Source organism: Pan troglodytes, chromosome 6, assembly GCF_028858775.2.
Source record: "Pan troglodytes isolate AG18354 chromosome 6, NHGRI_mPanTro3-v2.0_pri, whole genome shotgun sequence".
NCBI lineage: Eukaryota > Metazoa > Chordata > Mammalia > Primates > Hominidae > Pan > Pan troglodytes.
In genome coordinates this window covers 123,047,552-123,069,187 of record NC_072404.2, presented here as the reverse complement: position 1 = coordinate 123,069,187, position 21,636 = coordinate 123,047,552, and the positions used below count along the sequence as shown (strand labels likewise).

The 21,636-nt window shown below is 37.7% G+C and overlaps 1 protein-coding gene across 1 annotated transcript in view; it reads right to left on the bottom strand.

The window, feature by feature from the left end:
* Positions 1-21,636, bottom strand: part of SLC26A4 (solute carrier family 26 member 4) — a 58,485-nt gene that overhangs the window by 26,663 nt on the left and 10,186 nt on the right. The window contains exons 4-10 of the mRNA XM_009453969.5: positions 19,336-19,446; positions 17,234-17,418; positions 16,472-16,636; positions 7,687-7,839; positions 7,504-7,586; positions 1,913-2,060; positions 876-989 (exon numbers count right to left, since the gene is read on the bottom strand). Coding sequence (XP_009452244.2) covers positions 876-989; positions 1,913-2,060; positions 7,504-7,586; positions 7,687-7,839; positions 16,472-16,636; positions 17,234-17,418; positions 19,336-19,446 — 959 coding nt within the window. The remainder of the gene's footprint in view (positions 1-875; positions 990-1,912; positions 2,061-7,503; positions 7,587-7,686; positions 7,840-16,471; positions 16,637-17,233; positions 17,419-19,335; positions 19,447-21,636) is intronic.

Sequence of the window (21,636 nt, the reverse complement as noted above, 5' to 3'; positions counted from 1 at the left end):
GTGTATTGCACTATGTAGTTTGGGTTTGTTGTTCTTTGGAATCTCAATGTACTTCTTACTCCTAAATAATAGTTCTTTCTGTGTTGGGAAGATAAGGACCTCAAGGCATAAGAGACAGAAGCAAAATTCCTGAGTCTGTCCCTTGTGCCCATCTGCTTGGTGTGGTCTCTTTGACTGTGTCCTGCTGGAAAGAGTGGCCTTTGAGTATGGCTCCTGAGCTTTCTGAACATTGAAGGAGGGATTATCCAGAGATTAACTAGGATGCTGGCTTTTTGGCCACCTTGTAAAGGCAACAACTGCAAACCACATTTAAAAGATAAGATTAAACCCACATGCAGAACTTCAACAACATAAATCTTACTCAAGAAGAAATGCCAAAAATGTTACAACAAAAATATTCTTGGCTAGCAAACTGTTGTTCTGTGGGACCAAACGCCCCTGGAGGAAGTTCCTCATCCTTCTATAGGAAATGTGAATAGAGCTTTTCACTTTCCTGAAAATAGAATACCTCCTAAAGCCAGGAAGCGCTTTTACCAGGCCATCTGTCTCCCCAGGTAACAAATTAACAAAAATCAGCATCCTTCATTACTGATTCCTTGTCAGTTGTTATTGACCACAGCAGGTAAGTGTAGCTACATGACAGGTAAGCACTGACAAATAGATTTGAGAATCACTGTATCAGAAAACCATACATGTTGTTTTTTAAGAGATTTCAGGTGAGGGAGTGGAACAAGAGGAATAGGCCTGAGGTGAATCAGATTAGGAAGTACAAGTCTGAAAGGCAAATTGTCCTGCTAAGCTTGGTGCGAGCCTTCCTCTCTTGCCATTCCTCGACTTGTTCTCTGAGATGGATATCATAAGGCTGTTGTTCCTACCTGTGTCTTTCCTCCAGTGCTCTCCTGGACGGCCGTGCGGGACAGAGCAGTGGTGGCCACAAAACAAGAGAAGAATCCTGAGAAGATGTTGCTGATCCCAAAGGCAATGAATTCCTAAGGAAGAGACTGGATGACAACGATCCTACAAATTGAATCTTTGCAAGACCTTCGCTGAGTATTTCAGGAAGTACATTAAGAATGAAAACTCCCATGCCTACTCTGCGTGGTGGTCCAGTTTAATTTTTACCGTGATAGGTACTTGGGGTCCTTGTACGACATCAGGAGTTTGGACTCCATACCATCTGAGAGAGGTCTCATTGCTCACGATAATTTTTAAAGTTGACAAGAAATAGCACCTGATCATTTGCTAAGCTTTTTCACTGCCTAGTGAATGGAATGTCTGCAGCTCTCACATAAAGTGTTTTTCTGTGGTTGAATATTCGCTATGAAGCATATTACGACTAGCAGTGCTGTTATTCTGCTTGATTACTAACCATTTAACTACTGTTATTGCTATACTGTATTTTCAGAAACATATAGATACAGAACTTGCAAATTTGCAAGCAGTGTGAAATCAGCTTACCTGGCAATGTATCACATGCCTACAAAAATTGCCTGCATATATTAACTGCACAGTGAACCACCTCGATTTAAAGTGGTCACAACTATTATTAATGTTTGTTGCACTGTTTTGTCACATTATAACTGCCATTAAAAATAATTGCCAAGAGGTACTGGGTTACATGAAGAATTCTCTTTCTGACCTAATATGTTCACTTTGAATGTTATTTATGACCTGACTGAATTAGCTCTTTTAAAATTAGTGTTATTTCAACTTATTTCTTAAAAAAGCAAAGTGATGCAGTGTGTCTATTCCAAAATAATTTCTAATTAGCAAACACAAGAGGAAAACCAACCCAATAAGGTCTGGTGAAAGAATCCAACCCCTTCTTTAGCTGACACCAAAATCTTTTCCATTTATGTTTTTTTCCTGTTTCCAGCCCTATAAAACCAGTTCAGCAAAAGGGCACCCATACCTGGTTCCCATCGATGGTGTAATCATACTTGGTGGCATATACTTTTCCTACTGACACTGCAATAGCATAAGCCACCACAGCGATGGAAAATGATGCAGCCAGCATCTCCGAGAACAAGCTCACAGGTGGAAGTTCAGGAGGCAAAAACCTAGTGAGTTTTTAAGTGAAAAATGCTGTGAAGATTTGACCACCATTCTTTTTCCCCATCTCATCAAATGCTATATCTGCTCAGTCACATATTAGACATGAAAGTACTTGATCCAAAAGAACAAAAAGCACACGAAATACATACATGATAGTAGCAGCTTTTATAATGTTTAATCAGAAGTTGGTGTTATCTTACTGGCTGATTTCTTTGTCCTCTATTTTTGAGCCTACCCATGCTGACTCTTCTCTATCTCTCACATGAATAAATCTGCTGTTACTGATTCTTTAATATCATACAGCCCCATCCATGCCATTTCACATGTTAGTGTTTCTCCTTCCACAATTCCATCTTAAAGTTCTTTGAATTTAAAAGAGATTCTAGCCATAATATGAGATTTACTGTGTTTGAAGAGGTATCAGCTCTGTTAAAGAGACAAAGAACGTATGATGCTAAAAGAGCTCAGTGGAAAATCCTTTTTTGAGAGCCAGGACATTTAAAATCTTCTTAAGGCAAAAAAGATTAAATTAATATAATTATCACAATGCTCCATAGTGACTAAAATATCTCAATGATTGTGGGGTCCAATGACTACTGTTTGACAAAACCAGAGCTACCCTACAAACCATATAAAAAAGTTAACCTACACATTATACCATGAGGTTCTCTCAAATATGAAAATTTGGGAGATGGACCCATATCTTGATGACTATCCATATGGTATAATTCCAGAGGCCCCCAGCCATGAAAGGTCTCCCCAACCTACATCACTTATGCCTAAAGTTTCTTTAATAAGGAAACTACATTTTCCCCTATAATTAGAGAACAGTGGTAAAAATAAAATAGAAATAAGGTTCTTAGAGAAAACCATAGAGAAAGCATCCTAGGTATTGTTGAATCCACCGCTCTTGTCTTGTCTTGTTGATAAAGGAACTTAGACCTGGAAACGTGAAGTGATTTGCTTGAGGTCAGTTAGTGGGTCCAGGTCTAAATGTTAGATATTAGACGATTTCCTACCTAACAAGGTCTGTCTGGTTCTCTGCCCTTGTAGCCTTACTCTCCCTACCAGTGAGGTTAACTTTCAGACTCCTTTTCTCCTTATATCCCATCCTACCCCACAATGAGACTGTGGAATGAACCCCATCTGTAGACAGACAGGATGTTGGAAACCCTGATCCAACAGTTGGGCGACTCAGCATGACATCACCTGCTAGTTGGGATGTGACTTGGGACCACACTTCTCAAAACAGTCTCCTGACTTGCTCCTGAGACCCAGTCAACCCTACTTCAGGTCACTCGGACTTGTCAGGATAACTTTCCAGTTTCACATACAGCTTAGTTTTGATAGCAGCCTAATGCAATTTGCCTGCCTGGCTGCCTAGTTCTCCAAATATGACCTGATCCTTGATTATCCAGGTTTGCAAAGCGTAAAGTGCAAAGACTTAAGTCAAAGGACCAGAATCACTCTCAAATGACTTTAGGCATGTTATTTAAACCCACCACATCCCAGTTTCCTCAGCTGTCAAATGGGGACTATATATTCTTCTCATATGATTCAATGAGGAATCACTTGTGTAAGTAAGTAATTAGTATCTACACATATAGTAGGTTCTTGGTATATATTGGGAGAACCTAAGTCTGTCATACTCCTGCCACTCATGTCTGCTGTCTTGCTGAACCCTAAGTGTGCCAATTATTTGCCCCAAACCAATTGAAGTCCCGTCTGGATATCTTCTAATGACCTATAAGTAAGCCTTTTTTCCTTGCCCTTGCCCTTGCCCTTGCCCTCCTTCTGTGGATATAACTCTCCAAATTTTTTGCTCAGTGGGCCTGTTTGGCCCCAGCCAAGCATGTCAGGCCTGATCATAAGACAACACTATGAAGAACCCAAGGGAGTGAGCATGTGAACACACACTTATCTGAAAAGATGAAGACCGGGAGAAGTGAACCCTGAAGGGCCCAAAATTCCACAAACGACAGGCCAGCGTCATAAGCAGAATACCAAACAGAATACCAGAGTACTTCAGACTGGGTCTGAACACTTGGCAAATGCACCACCACTCCAGCTAGAGGAGAAGAGTAGCCCTCAGAAAGCAGCCAGGAAAAAACCCCTGTGGTTTTGTTGGCTTTGCCCCTGTGCCACACTTTCAAGTACAACTGCAAAGCACATACTTTAAAAACAACAGTAGGCCTGAGTTCCCCAAACCAATGAATGGAACCCAGATTGATGGGACAGGGCATGTTCTGCAGGCCACCTATAACTTGATACATCCTAGGAAACCTGACAAAAGGGGTCTATAACAGTGCCTGTAATCCCAGCACTTTGGGTGGCTGAGGCAGGCAGATCACCTGAGGTCAGGAGTTTGAGGCCAGCCTGGCCAACATGGTGAAACCCCGTCTCTACTAAAAATTAGCCAGGCATGGCAGTGTGTGCCTGTTGTCCCAGCTACTCAGAAGGCTGAGGCAGGAGAATTGCTTGAACCTGGGAGGCAGAGGTTGCAGTGAGCCGAGATCATGCCACTGCATTCCATGCTGGGTGACAGAGTGAGGTTCTGTTTCAGAAAAGGAAAGAAAGGAAAAGAAAAAGAAAGAAAGAAGAAAAGAAAGAAAGAAAAAAGAAAGAAAGAAAAAAGAGAGAGAGAGGAAGGAAGGAAGGAAGAGGAGGAAAGGGAGGGAAGGTAGGAAAGGGAGGGAAGGGAGGGAAGGGAGGGAAGGAAGGGAAGAAAGAAAGAGAATGAAAGAAAGAGTAACAAACATGACAAGAGGACCTCTGGAACTGACGAAGACAGGAGGCAAGACAGTGAATAGGGATTAAAATTTAGAGGACAGAGCCGTCAATCTTGTTATGGGTTTATACACACACACACACACACACACACACACACACACACCACAGAGATCATGCCACTGCATTCCAGGCTGGGTGACAGAGTGAGACTCTGTTAAAGAAAAGAAAAGAAAAAAGAGAGTAACAAACGTGACAACAAGGGGACCTCTGGAACTGGCAAGGACAGGAGGCAAGAGAGTGAATAGGGATTAAAATTTAGAGGACAGAGCTGTCAATCTTGTTATGGGTTTACACATACACGTGCGTGCACACACACACACACATACACACAGACACACACACACCACTATAACAGAAGAGGTAAAAGAGAAGCCTGGGCAGGATGAGTGAGGAACTGGGCAGATTATGAGTTGCAGATAAGGACCAGTTGCATGAGAAGAGAGGCACACGACTGGCCCTCATAGTGTCTGCTGGTTAAGAAAGCACCCAGGATGAGAGAATGAGTGAATCCTAGTGGGGCGCTTAGATGTTGACTGGACAAGGAAAAGTTGTATGTTTCTACCAGGAAAGGGAGTAGAGGGAAGGGCATGGAGCCACTGTTTTTGGCTGTCCAATGGGGCATTGTTATTGGGGACTAACTTATGGTCCTAACGTATGGTCCTAGGTTAGGAGTGATCCTAACTTATGGACCCTCAATAGGATAAAGGGAACTACGAGCAGCAGGCTTAATGGAGGATTGAAGCAGGGAGGAGATCAAAAGGGGGCATATCACAATCTCTCTGTCCCTCTTCCTTTCACTGTGCTTACCTCAGGGCCACTTTAAAACTCTGCTTGCTTTTTTCCAATCTCTCCACTCCCTTTCTTTTTCAGGTTTGTTAATATCATCAGAATTGCTTCTGTGCTACCAAGTGAGATCAGATAACCAAGGCCTTTGTTGTGGCTTGTTTATAATGACATAGGCTTGGGTATTTTATTCCTTCAACAAGTGTTTTCTGAGAGCTTACTGTGAGATGAGCTCTGTGCTCTGGGACAGAGCTGAACAACACCAATGGGGTCACTGCCCTCATAGAGTAGCTTAAAGTCCCTGCGGCCAGGCAGGTTAAATTAGCTGACCAAGCTGACCAGGTGGTCTGTCAAAGATTCAGCTTCATTAAACTCAAGGGCGAGAGGCTAGAAATCTGTTCTCAGGAGGAGAGCACAGGAAAGCTCTGCAGAGGACCTGGAGGGATAATTTAGGGCAGAAGAAATGAGTTCCCCAAACCAACTAATGGAACACGGATGGATGGGACAGGGCCTGCTCTGTGGACCACCTATAACTTGATACATCCTAGGAAGCCTGACAAAAGAGATCTGTAAAGTATCTTTTTCTGTAATTGTTTCTAACTAATGAAATTATGTAATTGTTAGATTAGATTTGTTGATCCTCTCTTAAAGAGTTTCTCCAGTTTCCTTGAGGGCAAGAATCACTTGAGGCACTTTTGAAAAATATTAATTCCTGAGCCCCACCTCTGGAAAGCCTGATTCAATAGGTTTGGGGTGGGAACCAGGAATCTGTGTGAAAAAGGATCCCATGTGATTCTTACAAAAGGGTAAGTTTGAGAAACACTATAATGGATAGCATGTAAATTAAGTCCCATGTAGCCAGCTGTGCTTTTTCAAATAGTTTGGAACAGATATTAGAAGAAATTATAAAATTCATCAAATGGGAATACAGCAGTTCCCTGTAGAATAAGCTCTGGGAATAAGCTTGCCTGAGGAAGTTTCTATTAAGAGCATGGAAAACAAACACTGGTACCAAACAGTGGCTCCGTGCCCTTCCCTCCCCTCCACTCCCTTTCCTGGTAGAAACACCGGTACCAAACTCTTCTAGTCTTAGGGAAAACTAGTACTCTTGATTAACAGCAAGTCTAGTCTTAAATGTTATGAGTGTATGTTACAAATATAATAAACATCTAGGCCTCCTTTGTAACCCCATATGAGAAAATTATGGTGTAGGGTGTCTTGACTACTCTTCATTTCATGAGAGATCTCACTGGTGTTTCATAATAAGCTTGAGTTGAGGCTTCAGCTGTTTTCATTATCCTTGTCTTATATAGGAGAATCTCCTCAGGTCACAAAACTGGAAGGTGACAGAGATGAATGAAGGACCTTGATCTTTTACTCTTCTAATTCACCAAACTACCAAATGTTTCTAAAACTTCCCTTGAAGATAATGCATTTTACTTATGGGTACGAGGATATAATTATTATCCAAAATTGATTAAACTAAATGATAGAGAATTTAGGCCAGACGTCCCTGATTCCTTAAGCAGATTGTTCACAGTGCAATAGATGTTACTGAGAAATGATTCTATTTATATTATATTATAATGTTATGTATAAGTTTAAATCAGGACTCTGGTGTTAACCGTACATGTTCTGCCATGTTTTAAGAAAATGAAGAAAAAAGAGCATATACGGGCTGCTTTTAAACAAATGGCTTGACGTTTATCTACACACATACTGTTTGTCTTATGGTTGTTTCTTCAAGATCACACACAAATAGGACTATTGAAGGAGCATCAGTGAAATGAAGCTTGTAATAAAAGGTTTCACTTAAATAAAAAAGACTGACTTACTGACTTAATGTATTAGTACTAGGAGGAACACCACACTCACCCCCTTGGGATGGATTTAACAATGCCAGCATTGTAATTTTTTTCCAGGTTGGCTCCATATGAAATGGCAGTAGCAATTATCGTCTGAAATAAAACAAAAGATGTTAAAAACTCCATTGGTTTTAATAATTCCTTGCTTGTCAACCAAATAATGCTGAACTTTCTAACTACATATTCTACTTACCACAATTACTTCTATAGGAATAGGGACTGGGATTTTGTGTCTAAACCGATCATTTAATTCCTTAACTGCCATGCAGACGACAATGGTGAGCAATCCAGCAGTGAAATCAGCAAGATTGGTATCACCAATATTTTGAAAAATCTCAACCAGCGTCTATAAAAAGAAAATAATTTTATATACTTCCTGCTGTTACACGCACATGAGCACACACACACGCACACACACACACAATCAATTCTCATATGAATCTTCCCACATGAAAAACCATGATATCAGCATCAAACAACACTCAAAAGTTTCAGTAAAATGATAAAAATGTGTTGGTTGATACAGAGACCATTACATACATACAATTGCTGCAATATATATATACACCAAGTTTTTTATGATTGTTTACTTGGAAAGGAAAAACTGGGTGATTTCTACATTCTTATTTTTGCTTCTCTGTATTTTTTTGATAATAAAGATGTCTTAAAAGAAAACATGTCATTATAAACATACTGCCTTTTACTTACAGAAATGCTTTACAAGTTTATATCTTAAAATGGGTTTCTAGGTGCTATCGAGTAGCCTGATTTTTACTACAGTGATACAGCATTGAGACTGAAGGCTGATAAACCTGAAATTCCCAGTTGATCAGTTGGTTGTTTTTGTGTGTGTGTGTGTGTGTTCTTTCTTTCTAGCTTTCTTTTTTTAGGGGCACAATTAGCCAGTATTTTAGGTAAAGTTCTTTCCTAAACCTGAATGATATAGATAATAACAAAAAATAACAAAAAATCCTAAAATACTTCATATGTGGATACAGGTAGACTGACTTCATTCTTTCTGGCAAAGAAAAGCTATTGAATTGACATATAGGCCAAGCATACTTTTTTTAAAAATTAAAACAATTTCATGTTTTATTTAAAAAATTTGATTTTATAATGATATAATTATATCAAATCTTTTTTTTTAATTCCTAAAGCTGAATTGAATCTGTAGTTTTTTTCTGTTTTTTGTTTTTAAATTATACTTTAAGTTTTAGGGTACATGTGCACAACGTGCAGGTTTGTTACATATGTATACGTGTGCCACGTTGGTGTGCTGCACCCATTAACTCGTCATTTAACATTAGGTATATCTCCTGACAAGCATACATTTTTGGAAATAAATTTGGTACTTAATTTTATTTCTCAAACTTGAACTAAGATAACATAAAAAAAACTTTTTTTTTTTTTTTTTTTTTAGCTCTCTTGCCCAGGCTGGAGTACAGTGGCCTCGAACTCCTGAGCTCAAGCAATCCTTCCACATCACCCTCCAGAGTAGCTGGGGCTACAGGCGGGCATCTATATTTATTTTATTTATTGTAGAGAGTACAATAAATAGGCTATTTTATTTTTTGTAGAGATTGGGGCGGGAGGAGGTGGGGGCAGGGGACGGTGACTCACTTTGTTGCCCAGACTGGTCTCGAACTCCTGGCCTCAAGAAATCCTCCTGCCCAACCTCTCAAAGTGTTGGGGTTACAGGCATGAGCTACCACAACTGGCCAAAAAAAATCTTTAAGTAGACAGATGAATCAATTCAAGAAAAACTAGTTTTGTTTTGTAAATAGGAGACTTCTGGGAATCAAGGGTGTTTTCAAGGAAATTAGCAAGGAAGAATCCCAAGGAAGAACACTAATATCTTTGTTATATTAACTTCAGTCCTGTAGAAGGCAGGATTTAAGAAGGTATCTTTGAGACATTTCTTTGAGACAATCTCACAGTGAAGGTAACTTTTCTTTAAATGAGCTTTTTTATAGACATATTTTATAGGAAGATAAAAGAATGGAGCATCTTATAGTTTATAACATTTATAACATGTATTTTACTTATTTTCACAGATAAACTACTCTTAAAATAATTATAATGATAATCTGGTGACAATTATGTATGAGCTTAATGAACTTTAAGTACTTAATGAACCTTAAGTAATCTAGGAGTCACTTTGCCAGCAACCTCAACTCTCTGGAACACATTCAAGAAGAGTAAGGGAATGGGGGAGAAGTTATTATGCAAGCAAAATACCTCCTACCAAACACTGGGACTAGAGTTCAGGCATTTAACTTGTAGGAAGACTCTTGAACTTTCACTCAGAGGGTACTTTTGCTCTTTCTTGAAATCCAGTACTAACAAATTCACTTTGTCTGGTTTTCAGAGTCACTGAAAATTGCTAAAGGCAGGTACACTGACAGAAACAAGATGATGCCAGGGACAGCAGAGTGAAAAAGAAAATGGGATAACTACCACCAGCAGACACGATAACAAGAACTTAGGGCATTTAACACAGGAGCAAACAGCCCTACCTATCCCAGAGGCTTGAAGGTTATCATTGCTGTTTGGTCCTTTACATAATCAGTTTTCTGATGAATGACCCTGATTAATTCAGGAGCTAGGTATAACATTTTGATGAGTTGTCTATTCATTAAAGGTGTACTTTTCAACTCAAGATGCAAAAATTAAAACTTGAAAAACAAAACATTTGGAATCATTATCCCAATCACACAAACATTTTTACCTTACAAAAATAATCACTACAGGATTCCAGTTTAATCTATGAGAATCAATTAGACCTTTGAATAAAAAGTATGTCTGGTGGATTAGAAATGTAACATGAGGTTCAAAAACCAAAATCAGTTTATATTACACAATTGCATCATGCAAGGTATCTGAGTGTGTAAATAAGTTGCCTACATATTGAGTAGTCATTCAGAATCTTTTAAGAAGAGCTCTATGATAGAAAGTTTAATCTGTGCAGAAATAAAACTCACCATGTAAACTGCAATAGTCAGTTTACATTATTATTGTATAATAATGTTATATAATAATATAAGAAAAGATTATACTTATACAATCATATAAGATTATATAATCATATAAGATTATATAATAATATAACATATAATAAGATAAGATTATATAATAAGATAAGATTATATAATAAGATAAGATTATATTATATAATAAGATAAGATTATATAATAAGATTATATTATATAATAAGATAAGATTATATAATAAGATTATATTATATAATAAGATAAGATTATATAATAAGATAAGATTATATAATAAGATAAGATTATATTATATAATAAGATAAGATTATATTATATAATAAGACTATATAATAAGATAAGATTATATTATATAATAAGATTATATAATAAGATAAGATTCTATTATATAATAAGATAAGATTATATAATAAGATAAGATTATATTGTATAATAAGATAAGATTATATAATAAGATAAGATTTTATTCTATAATAAGATTATATTATGCAATAAGATAAGATTATATTATGCAATAAGATTATATTATGCAATAAGATAAGATTATATTATGCAATAAGATAAGATTATATTATGCAATAAGATAAGATTATATTATGCAATAAGATAAGATTATATTATGCAATAAGAAGATTATATTATGCAATAAGATAAGATTATATTATGTAATAAGATTATATTATGTAATTAGATAAGATTATATTATGTAATAAGATAAGATTATATTATGTAAGATAAGATTATATTATGTAAGATAAGATTATATTATGTCATAATATAAGATTATATTATGTCATAATATAAGATTATGTTATGTCATAATATAAGATTATGTTATGTCATAATATAAGATTATGTTATGTCATAATATAAGATTATGTTATGTCATAATATAAGATTATGTTATGTCATAATATAAGATTATGTTATGACATAATATAAGATTATGTTATGACATAATATAAGATTATATTATGTCATAATATAAGATTATATTATGTCATAATATAAGATTATATTATGTCATAATATAAGATTATATTATGACATAATATAAGATTATATTATGACATAATATAATCTTATATTATGACATAATATAAGATTATATTATGACATAATATAAGATTATATTATATAAGAGTATATAATAATATAAGATTATATTATATAAGAGTATATAATAAGATTATATAAGATAAGATTATATAATATAAGATTATATTATATAATAATATAAGATAAGATTATATAATAATATAAGATTATATTTAACGACATAGAAATTAGACTCTACAAAAACACTGAACAGTACTTCTAATTTAGTTTACTGTTAAAATACCATAAAATATGTTAATAGTATGGATACACATATGATTCTGTATTTTAGCTTAGTATTCCAAATAATTCAAATTATGATAATGAACTTTTTGGTAATAGATAATGTTTTACTATATTTCCTGCTGTGTTTGGAAAATTTTAGGACAATTTCATTTAGATAATTTCTTTGTTCTTGCCCAGGATTACCTGTGTTTATGAAACCATAAGAAAAAATTATGCCCAATAATGTGTATGAGAAAGTTGATCAATTTACTATTGGAACTGAATTTATTTTTGTTTATTTTATCTCTATGAATATCACAAATGCTTCACGACCACCTTTTGCTGTCAGGCATTTCCTTCCATATCTTTTGTGTATACATGTATAGATCAATCCTTAAAGTGTTACTTTAATACAATGTATAAATTTTACATACTGAAATAGGTACAAAGTAACAAATCTAATCAAGCTTAGTGGTGGCTTTCAAAGCTCTCACCCTTGTCTACTGAGGCAAACCATTCAAATTGAATGGTGGGAAATCAACCCCTAAGTGGACTGGGATTTACTTAGATAACTGAGTAGCTGCATGGTAGCATCAAGGGTATTGACTAATTCTAAACTGCTGCCAATACCCTGTCATTCTCCCTTCTGCCTCCTACATCCAGTATCTCTGACATTTGTAAATTAACTGATTTCTTTTTCTTCTAATATTTTCTCCCCTATTTCTTTGCATTTGTTATTTCTAGTTGTCAGCACCTCTTTGGGGGAGAGGGCAGGACAAACCAAAGTGCAACCTTAGAACAAAGATAAGTTAACACTCCAGGTAAAGTATTTTACAACAATCTTACAGTCTTTCCTGGGAGAATCCTCTACTACTCTGCATTTATTGAAGGATTCTTTCATGTATAATTGCAATGGTAATGTCATAAGCAAAATTCTCTGTTCAGAGACTAAGCGGCTCATTTAACCCTATGTAATCGTTTTCAGACCTGCTGATTTTTTTTTTTTTTTCAGAAGAGCAAACTTATATTCACCACCATATAGGGATGACTGAAATACCTTCTCCAAGTTGGGTGGCCTGTGAGGAGTTTCTTGCAAAATTCTATGCTGTATGCTAAACTGAGATTTCAAGAAAAATATTCAACAGGAAATAAGTTACATAATGACTGCACTTGGTTTAAAAACTATTTTTGACCTTGGTCTAGTGTTTCCTGCTCACTTTTGTCCCTGTCAAAGTGAAATCATTTGCAGAAAGTTTCTTCTTAAACATAATCCTATGAGACCAGAAGAACTATTTCTCCTGTTCTGCAGGGGTCCTGAAATGGCCATGGACCCAGGTCAACAATTAGTTTGGACCTCCTGTGATCTGTGTAGATGAAGGCCTAGCAATGTTTGCCCAGTGAGGTAAGAATACTCAGTAAGAGATGTCTTGGTAGGTTAATGAGTCACTGGGTTTGTATAGGGAGTGAACAGTGCCTGGCACGTGGTAAGTATTCAATATATGTTTATTGAATAGATAAACTGAATGAATGAGAATGAAGGAATAAATGAGTGAAGATTTGATGGAGAAAATGTAAAAGTAAGTAAAAGCAAGATGTGCCAGGGGCTGCAAAAGTTACAGAGCCTGTCAAAATAAGGCAGTCAGAGGTCTCAAAAAGAACTAAGGATTGGCCAGGTGCAGTGGCCCACACCTATAATCCCAACACATTAGGAGGCATGCGGTAAGATGACTGCTTGAGGCCAGGGGTTCAAGACCAGCCTGGGTGACATTGCAAAACCCCTGTCTCTACCAAAATAAAATCTTAAAATTTTTAATTTTAATTTTAAAATATGGGCTGGACATGGTGGCTCACTCCTTTAATCCCAGAACTTTGGGAGGCCAAGGTGAGAGGATCACTTGAACTCAGGAGTTCGAGACTAACCTGGGCAACATAGCAAGACATTGCCTCTACTAAAATTCAACAAAGAAAAAGAAAATTAGCCAGGTGTGGTGGTGCACACCTGTAGTTCCAGCTACTCATGAGGCTGAGGGGGAAGAATCGCTTGACACAGGGAGATGGAGGTCACAGTGAGCTATGACTGTGCTACTGTATTCCAGCCCAGGCAATGGGGCAAGACCCTGTCTCAAAAAAAAAAATTCTTTTTTAATAGAAAACTGAGGATTTGACAGGAAAAAACATATCAAGAATGACCCATATAATGCTGAATCAAAAACTTTTGCTAATGTTTCCTAATAGGCTGGGTCCCGAGGAAATGAACGGCGAGCTTCATGAGGTCTATTCATCTGTGATAATAATAATAATAAACTCAATTCTTACTATGTGCCAGATATTGTGCTAAGTGCCTTACATGTATTTTCTTTTTCAATCCTCACTGCTCTAAGAGGTAGCTACTATTACTACTCCCATTTTACAATTGAGGACACTGAGGCTTAGGGAATTTGAGTATAAACATCATGGGTAGTGGGTGGAGAACCAAGACGCCAACTCAAGTCTGTTGAAGTTCAAAGTCCATGATCTTTTTTGTTTGTTTTTGGTTTTTTGTTTGTTGTTGCTGTTATTGTTGTTTGAGACAGGGTCTCACTCCCATCACCCAGGCTGGAAGGCAGTGGCATGATCTTGGCTCACTGCAGCCTCAACTTCCTGAGCTCAGGTGATCCTCTCACCTCAGCCTCCCAAGTAGCTGGGACTACAGGTGCGTGCCACCATGCATGTCTAATTATTTTTGTATTATTAGTAGGGACAAGGTTTTGTCATGTTGCCCAAGCTGATATTGAACTCATGGGCTCAAGTGATCCACCTGTGTCAGCCTCCCAAACTGCTGGGATTACAGGCATGAGCCACCACACCTGGCCTCATGATCTTATTCACTATGTTATTCTGCCTCCTCTGTCTATTCTCACTGCTTAGCGTAGTACCTGGCCTGTAGTAAGCACTTGGTAATATTTGTTGAATGGATGGAGTGTAATAGTATGGGATTATGGCACCGTTATAAAATTGAGCAATTATTGACATACTCACCAATTCTTAGATATGTGTACATGGCCTTACATTGTTTTAGAAGCTAATAGGTGGGTCTTTAAAGACTCAAACTCCATTCTTAATGTTGACACATTATTTTTGTATGATATCATTCCCCCCAAGCTAGGATGACATCATGTTACTATTATCACCATTTTTCAAGCACCAATAACATGCTTTATATAGAACACATTTTTAGATCCGAAACCTTTTTCAAATCTAATTAGTGTGATCTACATCCTGCTTTTGCATTTCTTTTGCATGGTGAATCATCTCTGAATCTAATGTTCCTTTTCATCTATAATTGTTGAGACATTTACATTATGCATTTTACAGACTCTCATGGTTAGAAAAAGCTTTTAGAGATACATCTCCAATCATTTCATTTCACCAATAAAAAAGAAAAGATGCCTTGAAATAATCATTTCAAAATAACTCCTTTATTTAGAGTACTTGTTATGTACCAGCCCCTGGGCCAAGTGCTTATCTATTCTTATTAAACAATCCAGTGAGGCATATACTATTACTAACCCAATTTTGCAGAGAAGGAAACTGAGGCATGGTGATTGGCTCACATGGCTAGTAGACAGCAGAGCCAGAATTTGAATCAAGGTCCATCCAGTTCTAAAACTGAGCTTTCAATTAGCACCCTACATGATGTATCCAGGGTCACTTACCTGTTAGAGACAAAGCTGAGGCTAGAAATCAAGTCTGTTACATTCCAGAGCAGCCTTTACTTCATTAGACCACTTTGTTTTCATTAATGTTTTTAAGTACAATAGTATTTCTGACAGAAGCAACCAAATGTTTTCAATGGCTCCCAAAGTATGCATAGAGAAATGTGGGTGCTCCAAGGCCGGGCGTGGTGGCTCACGCCTGTAATCCCAGCACTTTGGGAGGCCGAGGTGGGTGGATCACAAGGTCAGGAGTTCAAGACCAGCCTGGCCCAAATGGTGAAACCCTGTCTCTACTAAATATACAAAAATCAGCTGGGTGTGGTGGCGGGCGCCTGTAATCCCAGCTACTCAGGAGGCTGAGGCAAGAGAATCGCTTGAACCCGGGAGGTGGAGGTTGTGGTGAGCCAATATCATGCCACTGCACTCCAGCCTGGGTGACAGAGTAAGACTCTGTCTCAAAAAAAAAAAAAAAAAAAAAAAAAAAGAAATGTGGGCGCTCCAGACTCAAGTTTTGTTTTGTTTTGGTTTTGTTTTTGCTTGAAACAGGTTCTTGCTCTGTCACCCAGGGTGGAGTGCAGTGGGGCGATCACAGCTCACTGCAGCCTCAACCTCCAGGGCTCAGGAGATCTTCCCACCTCAGCCTCTCAAGTAGCTGAGACTACAAGTGTGCACCACCACACCCGGCAAATTTTCGGATTTTTGGATTTTTTCTTTCTTTTCCTTTTCTTTTCTTTCTTTCTTTCTTTCTTTTTTTTTTTTTAAGAGATGAGGTCTCACCATATTGCCAAGGCCGGTCTCAAACTCCTGGGCTCAAGCAATCTGCCCACCTCAGCCTTCCAAAGTGCTGGGATTACAGGTGTGAGCCACCATGCCTGGCCCAGACTCAGAGAATGAATACAATTGTTTCTGGAATGAACAGTGACCCATCCCTGGAGCAAGAAGCAACACTTACATAGATAATAGAGAGAACTCCATTGTAGTTTTTGGTTGAAACATTGAGGACAATCTTTAGCTGTGAGACCAGCACTTGGAAGGCAGCAGCTGTTGTGAAGCCACCAACCAAAGGATCTGCCAAGTACCTCACTATGAATCCAATCTGCAAGCCACCAAATATCAACTACGATAAGGAAAAGGAAAGAAAAATTAAACGTTTGCCTGAGATAGAAACCTACTCTCTGGAAATACTAAATCAAGCTTAATACCAATGAAAACACTAGTAGCCTGCCTATAGCACAAAAATACTGGTAGAAAAAAATATGAATTTCTTAATACCCTATCACTCCCCTCCCTCCACCACTCTAAAATTTGAAAACTAAGTGTAATAAAAACCTTGAAGTATTTCTATACATGTACTCAGAAAAGCAAAAATCCATAGCTTATTTCTGTGGCTTTCGGTCCTGTGTCTCCGCTCACCAGAACGCTTTTTCTCCTTTATGGATTCCCGTATATTTCCCTTCTCTCATCCTCAATTGAATCACACATGTTCTTCTGCGCTTTTTTTCTGTCTCTGACTTTGATGGTAAGTGAGCCTTAATAAGTGGGGTCTTGCTTACTATTTTAGCATCTGACCTAAAACAACGTAATTTAGAAAATAATTTTGGGTTCCAGGAAATTACTTTGTTTTGTTTTTAGAAGAATCTTTAAGTCTATATGCTTTAAAGTTAATTTCAAATAAAAATTACACCCATCTATATTTTACTTGTAAGTTCATTACCTGTATAATTCCAACCAGCAGAGTCAGGGCACTGGCAATCAGGACTCTAGCTGTATCTCTAGCTGCAGTGTCTATCATAGTAGTATTTAATACAGTTCCATTGCTGCTGGATACGAGAAAGTGTTCGTCGGGTGCCATGCTCAGAACAACAGATCCCACCATTAAACTCACCACTGGAAAAGGTCCTGGGGAAAAAAAGTCTTTAACAATTAATCAGTTATTAATCACAAATGTTCAATGTGTCTGCATAGGATTTAAAAAATGTATAAAAGATTTAGCTGTGACTAGGAAAATATTGTTTGTTCACGAAAGAAGCTGAGCCGGACCCAGTGGCTCACATCTGTAACCGCAGCACTTTGGGAGACTGAGGTGGGAAGATCGCTTGAGCCCAGGAGTTCCAGACCAGTCTAAGCAACATAGTAAAACCCCATCTCTACCAAAATAAGACAAAAATTAGCTGGTTGTGGTGGTGCGTGCCTATGGTCCCAGTTACTTGGGAGGCTGAGGTGGGGGGATTGCTTGAGCTGGGGAGGTGGAGGCTGCAGTGAGCTGAGATCATGCCACCGCACTCCAGCCTAGGTGACAGAGCCAGATTCTGTCTCAACAACAACAAAAAGAAGCTAAAAACGCAGATATCTCGAGGCATTCATGACCTAGAAATAGGCGAGAGAGACACGTAGGTAGATTATTAGAATACAACATTCAGGATGCTTCGTGAGTATATCAAAAGGTCGTCTAACCTGTCTGTGTGTGATCCTCATGTGTATGGGTGGTGGGGACAGGGATGAGAGTTGTCAGGAAAGGTTTTCTGGCAAAGGTAGCACATACATTGAGTGTTTACTTGTTCTGCTCAACTTTTATTTCATATAATCTCATTAATTTCCTAGAGTGTCAAATGTCCTGATCTCTGTGGATCTGAGTACCTTGATCAATATCACAGGGTCGAAGTTAGGATTAAAAAAACAGCAAAGGGAGTATGAAGTTTCTTTCTCTTTTTGTAAGACAAAACATTTTTTCATATCAAATGTCAATCTGTAAGATTTTACATTTAAAAAAATTTTTTTTTTCAGCAACTGCTCCGTTCACTACTGTTATTTTTATCCATGATGATGATGATGATTCTACCCTCTCATCATGGAAGGCTTTATGGTTTTGAGGTCTCAAAACCCAACCCCAGTCACCTGGAATATCTCAATGTATAGAATACCAAAGAGAAAAATCAGCTTCCATGTTCCTCATATCTAGTCAAGCACTCAACACTGATTGATTCTCCAAGGTGTGGAAGTTCTTTCAATCAAAACCTCTTTCTGATCTCCTTCTAAGGAAATACAACTAAGGACAAAAACATGGGTTGGGGATAAAGTAGATGGTTGCATTTATTTCAAGAGGATCATCAAGGTAGACATGTCTAGCCAGCAGATGGATGTAGGAGCAAAATTTTCTCTAGTATAAATGTCAAAGTCACAAAATAGCATTAAAACACTCATTTACTAGGACATTCTAACAAACGAGAATTCAAATTTTAGGAATAGCAGGAAAACTTATTATAAGCCATACCAAGAAAGAAAGCCAAGCTTAGCTTCTAAATTGTTTTGGTAAGATTTTGCCAGTCTTCTAATATTAGTGATTTAAAATAAGTATGCTCTTTAATTAAATCATGAACATGTATTTGATGAACATACTTAGTAATTTCTAAGTTGATCCAGTAAAATGGTAGGTTCAAAGACCTTGTGTCATTTTTTCCCTGTCATTATCACTCCAAAAATGGAGTCAAATTGATCACGTTTTTAAAAACCAAAACATGCTAAAATGTTAAGGTAGGCTGTCATTTTCAGTTTTTTGATTTTTCCACTTCATTAAAAAAGTTACCTAACATCAGTGAATAGAAAAAGCAGGCAAAACACTGAAATCCCATTTCCCTGAGAACATTAACACAGATATATTAGGTTGGTGCAAAAGTAATTGCGGTTTTCACAATTATACTTTTAATTGTGAAAACCGCAATTACTTTTGCACCAACATAATAGCGGTATAATGCACTTAATATAGCCAAAACACTTTAAACATGAGCAAATATAATTGTAAAATATGCTTATAATTACCAACTGAGATATGTCTTGATGTTCCAAAGATAAAGTATGTCAGGATAGGGAAAAAAGCAGAGTAGAGACCATATCCGACAGGAACTGCAGCTAGTAGGGCATATGCCATCCCTGAAAGCACATGCAAAGTGATTACATTCACAAACCAAAGTTACAGTATGCAGAAAGTCCTCAACTTACAATGGTTCCACTTATGACTTTGCCTTTATGATGGTGCAAAAGCAATATGCATTCAGTAGAAACCATACTTTAAGTAACCATACAACCATTCTGTTTTTCACTTTCAGTATATTATTCAGTAAACTACATGAGATATTCAATACTTTATTATAAAATAGGCTTGCATTAGATTATTTTGCCCAACTGTAGGTTATTATAAGTGTTCTGAGCACATTTCAGGTAGGATAACCTAAGCGATGATGTTCCATAGGTTAGGTGTATTAAGTGCATTTTTGACTTAAAATATGTTCAACTTGCAATGGGTTATTAGGATGTAACTCATGATAAGTAGAGGAGCATCTATCTTTCTACTGCAGAAAGAAGGGCCTTTACACAGATACTCTCAATTTATAGTTTCGACAGATCAGCCTGTCCTGAGTTGGTCTCCTTATCTTGCATACAGACTGGCTATGCTAGGATGCAGAACAGGATCCAAATCACCTGGAACAATGATTGCATCTACAAACATCACCTGCTCAAATGAATGGACTCAGTTGATCAGTAATTCAGTCTTCCACCAATCAGATCAGTGGGAAAAAACAATCAAGTCAAATGTTGATTAAAAAACTTGGTCAGGCCTGGTGTCCTACACCTATAATCCCAGTGCTTTGGGAAGCCATAGGCAGGAGTATCAGTTGAGCCCAGGAGTTTGAGACCAGCCTGGAAAACATAGCAAGGCTCCATCTCTACAATAAAATGAATGAGCCCAGCATATTGGTTCACGCCTGTAGTCCTAGTTATTAAGGAGGCTGAGGCAGGAGGATTGTTTGAGCCCAGGAGTTTGAGGTTACAGCAAGCTATGATCGTGCCACTGCACTCCAGCCTGGGCAACAGAGCAAGACCTTATGTCTAAAAAAGAAAAAAAAAGTTTTGGTCAATTCACTCCAAAGGCTCAGACCAGTTTTGCACAGAGGCAGTTGTGTCTGAGCTCAATATTTCTCTGCATTCTGAGGGACACAGTCATTGTTACACTGCCCTTTCTCCTTTTTTGGTGGGGAAGAAAAGTTAGACCCAAAGAAAAAATATGATAATTATACTCAGCAGCAGACAAGACAACTCTACCCTGATGAAGTTGACCAACTCCTCCACTAGGCAATGGCAGCAGCCCCCAGACCCATTAATGCCTGGCTATAGAGAAATCAACATTCTAGTTTACATGAGGGTTAGAAGAGGATGATGACATTCTTTTCCTTGGTTAAATACTTAGGTAGCCAGCATATCTTACTCCGTTTTACCTCCTCACCCTTCACTCACTCACAATGAGAGAAAATCAAGCCTTTTCACTCTTGAGTCATTAATAAGGAATTACATTTATAGTAGTTTATTAAAAATGGCAACAGCCTGAATATGCTGGCCCCCACACACTCAATATTACTTATCAGATGAACGTCCCCAAGCAGGGAAGTGGTTAACTAAGTTATACTTCATACTTCGTAATTCTATGAAATGAAATTGATGTGATGCTCAGAAGTACATTCAGTAACGTGGAGAGATGTGAAGTAAGAGGGAAAAAAGTGAGTAAAATCAAGATTCAAAACTGATAGGTATGTATGCTTCCTCTTTTGTAAAAAATACACTCCCACTCCAGCCTGTGGGAGTGTAGGCATTATAAAAAGCCGGAGGGACCGGGCGCGGTGAGTCACACCTGTAATCCCAGCACTTTGGGAGGCCGAAGTGGGTGGATCAGGAGGTCAGGAGCTCAAGACCACCCTGGCCAAGATGGTGAAACCCCGTATCTACTAAAAATACAAAAACTAGCCAGGCATGGGGGTGGGCACCTGTAATCCCAGCTACTCAGGAGGCTGAGGCAGAGAACTGCTTGAACCCAGGAGGCGGAGGTTTCAGTGAGCCGAGATTGCACCACTGCATTCCAGCCTGGGCAACAGAGCAAGACTCCATCTCAAAAAAAAAAAAAAAATCTGGAGGTATTTTGAATAAAATATGAAGTAATTTACATATACAAGAAACACAATACACAATGAATAATATAATAAACTTTCATGTATCCATCATCTAGCTTAAGAAATAAATTACTGCCAATGCAGCGGAAACTCTCAGTATACTCTTCCTCAATCACATCCT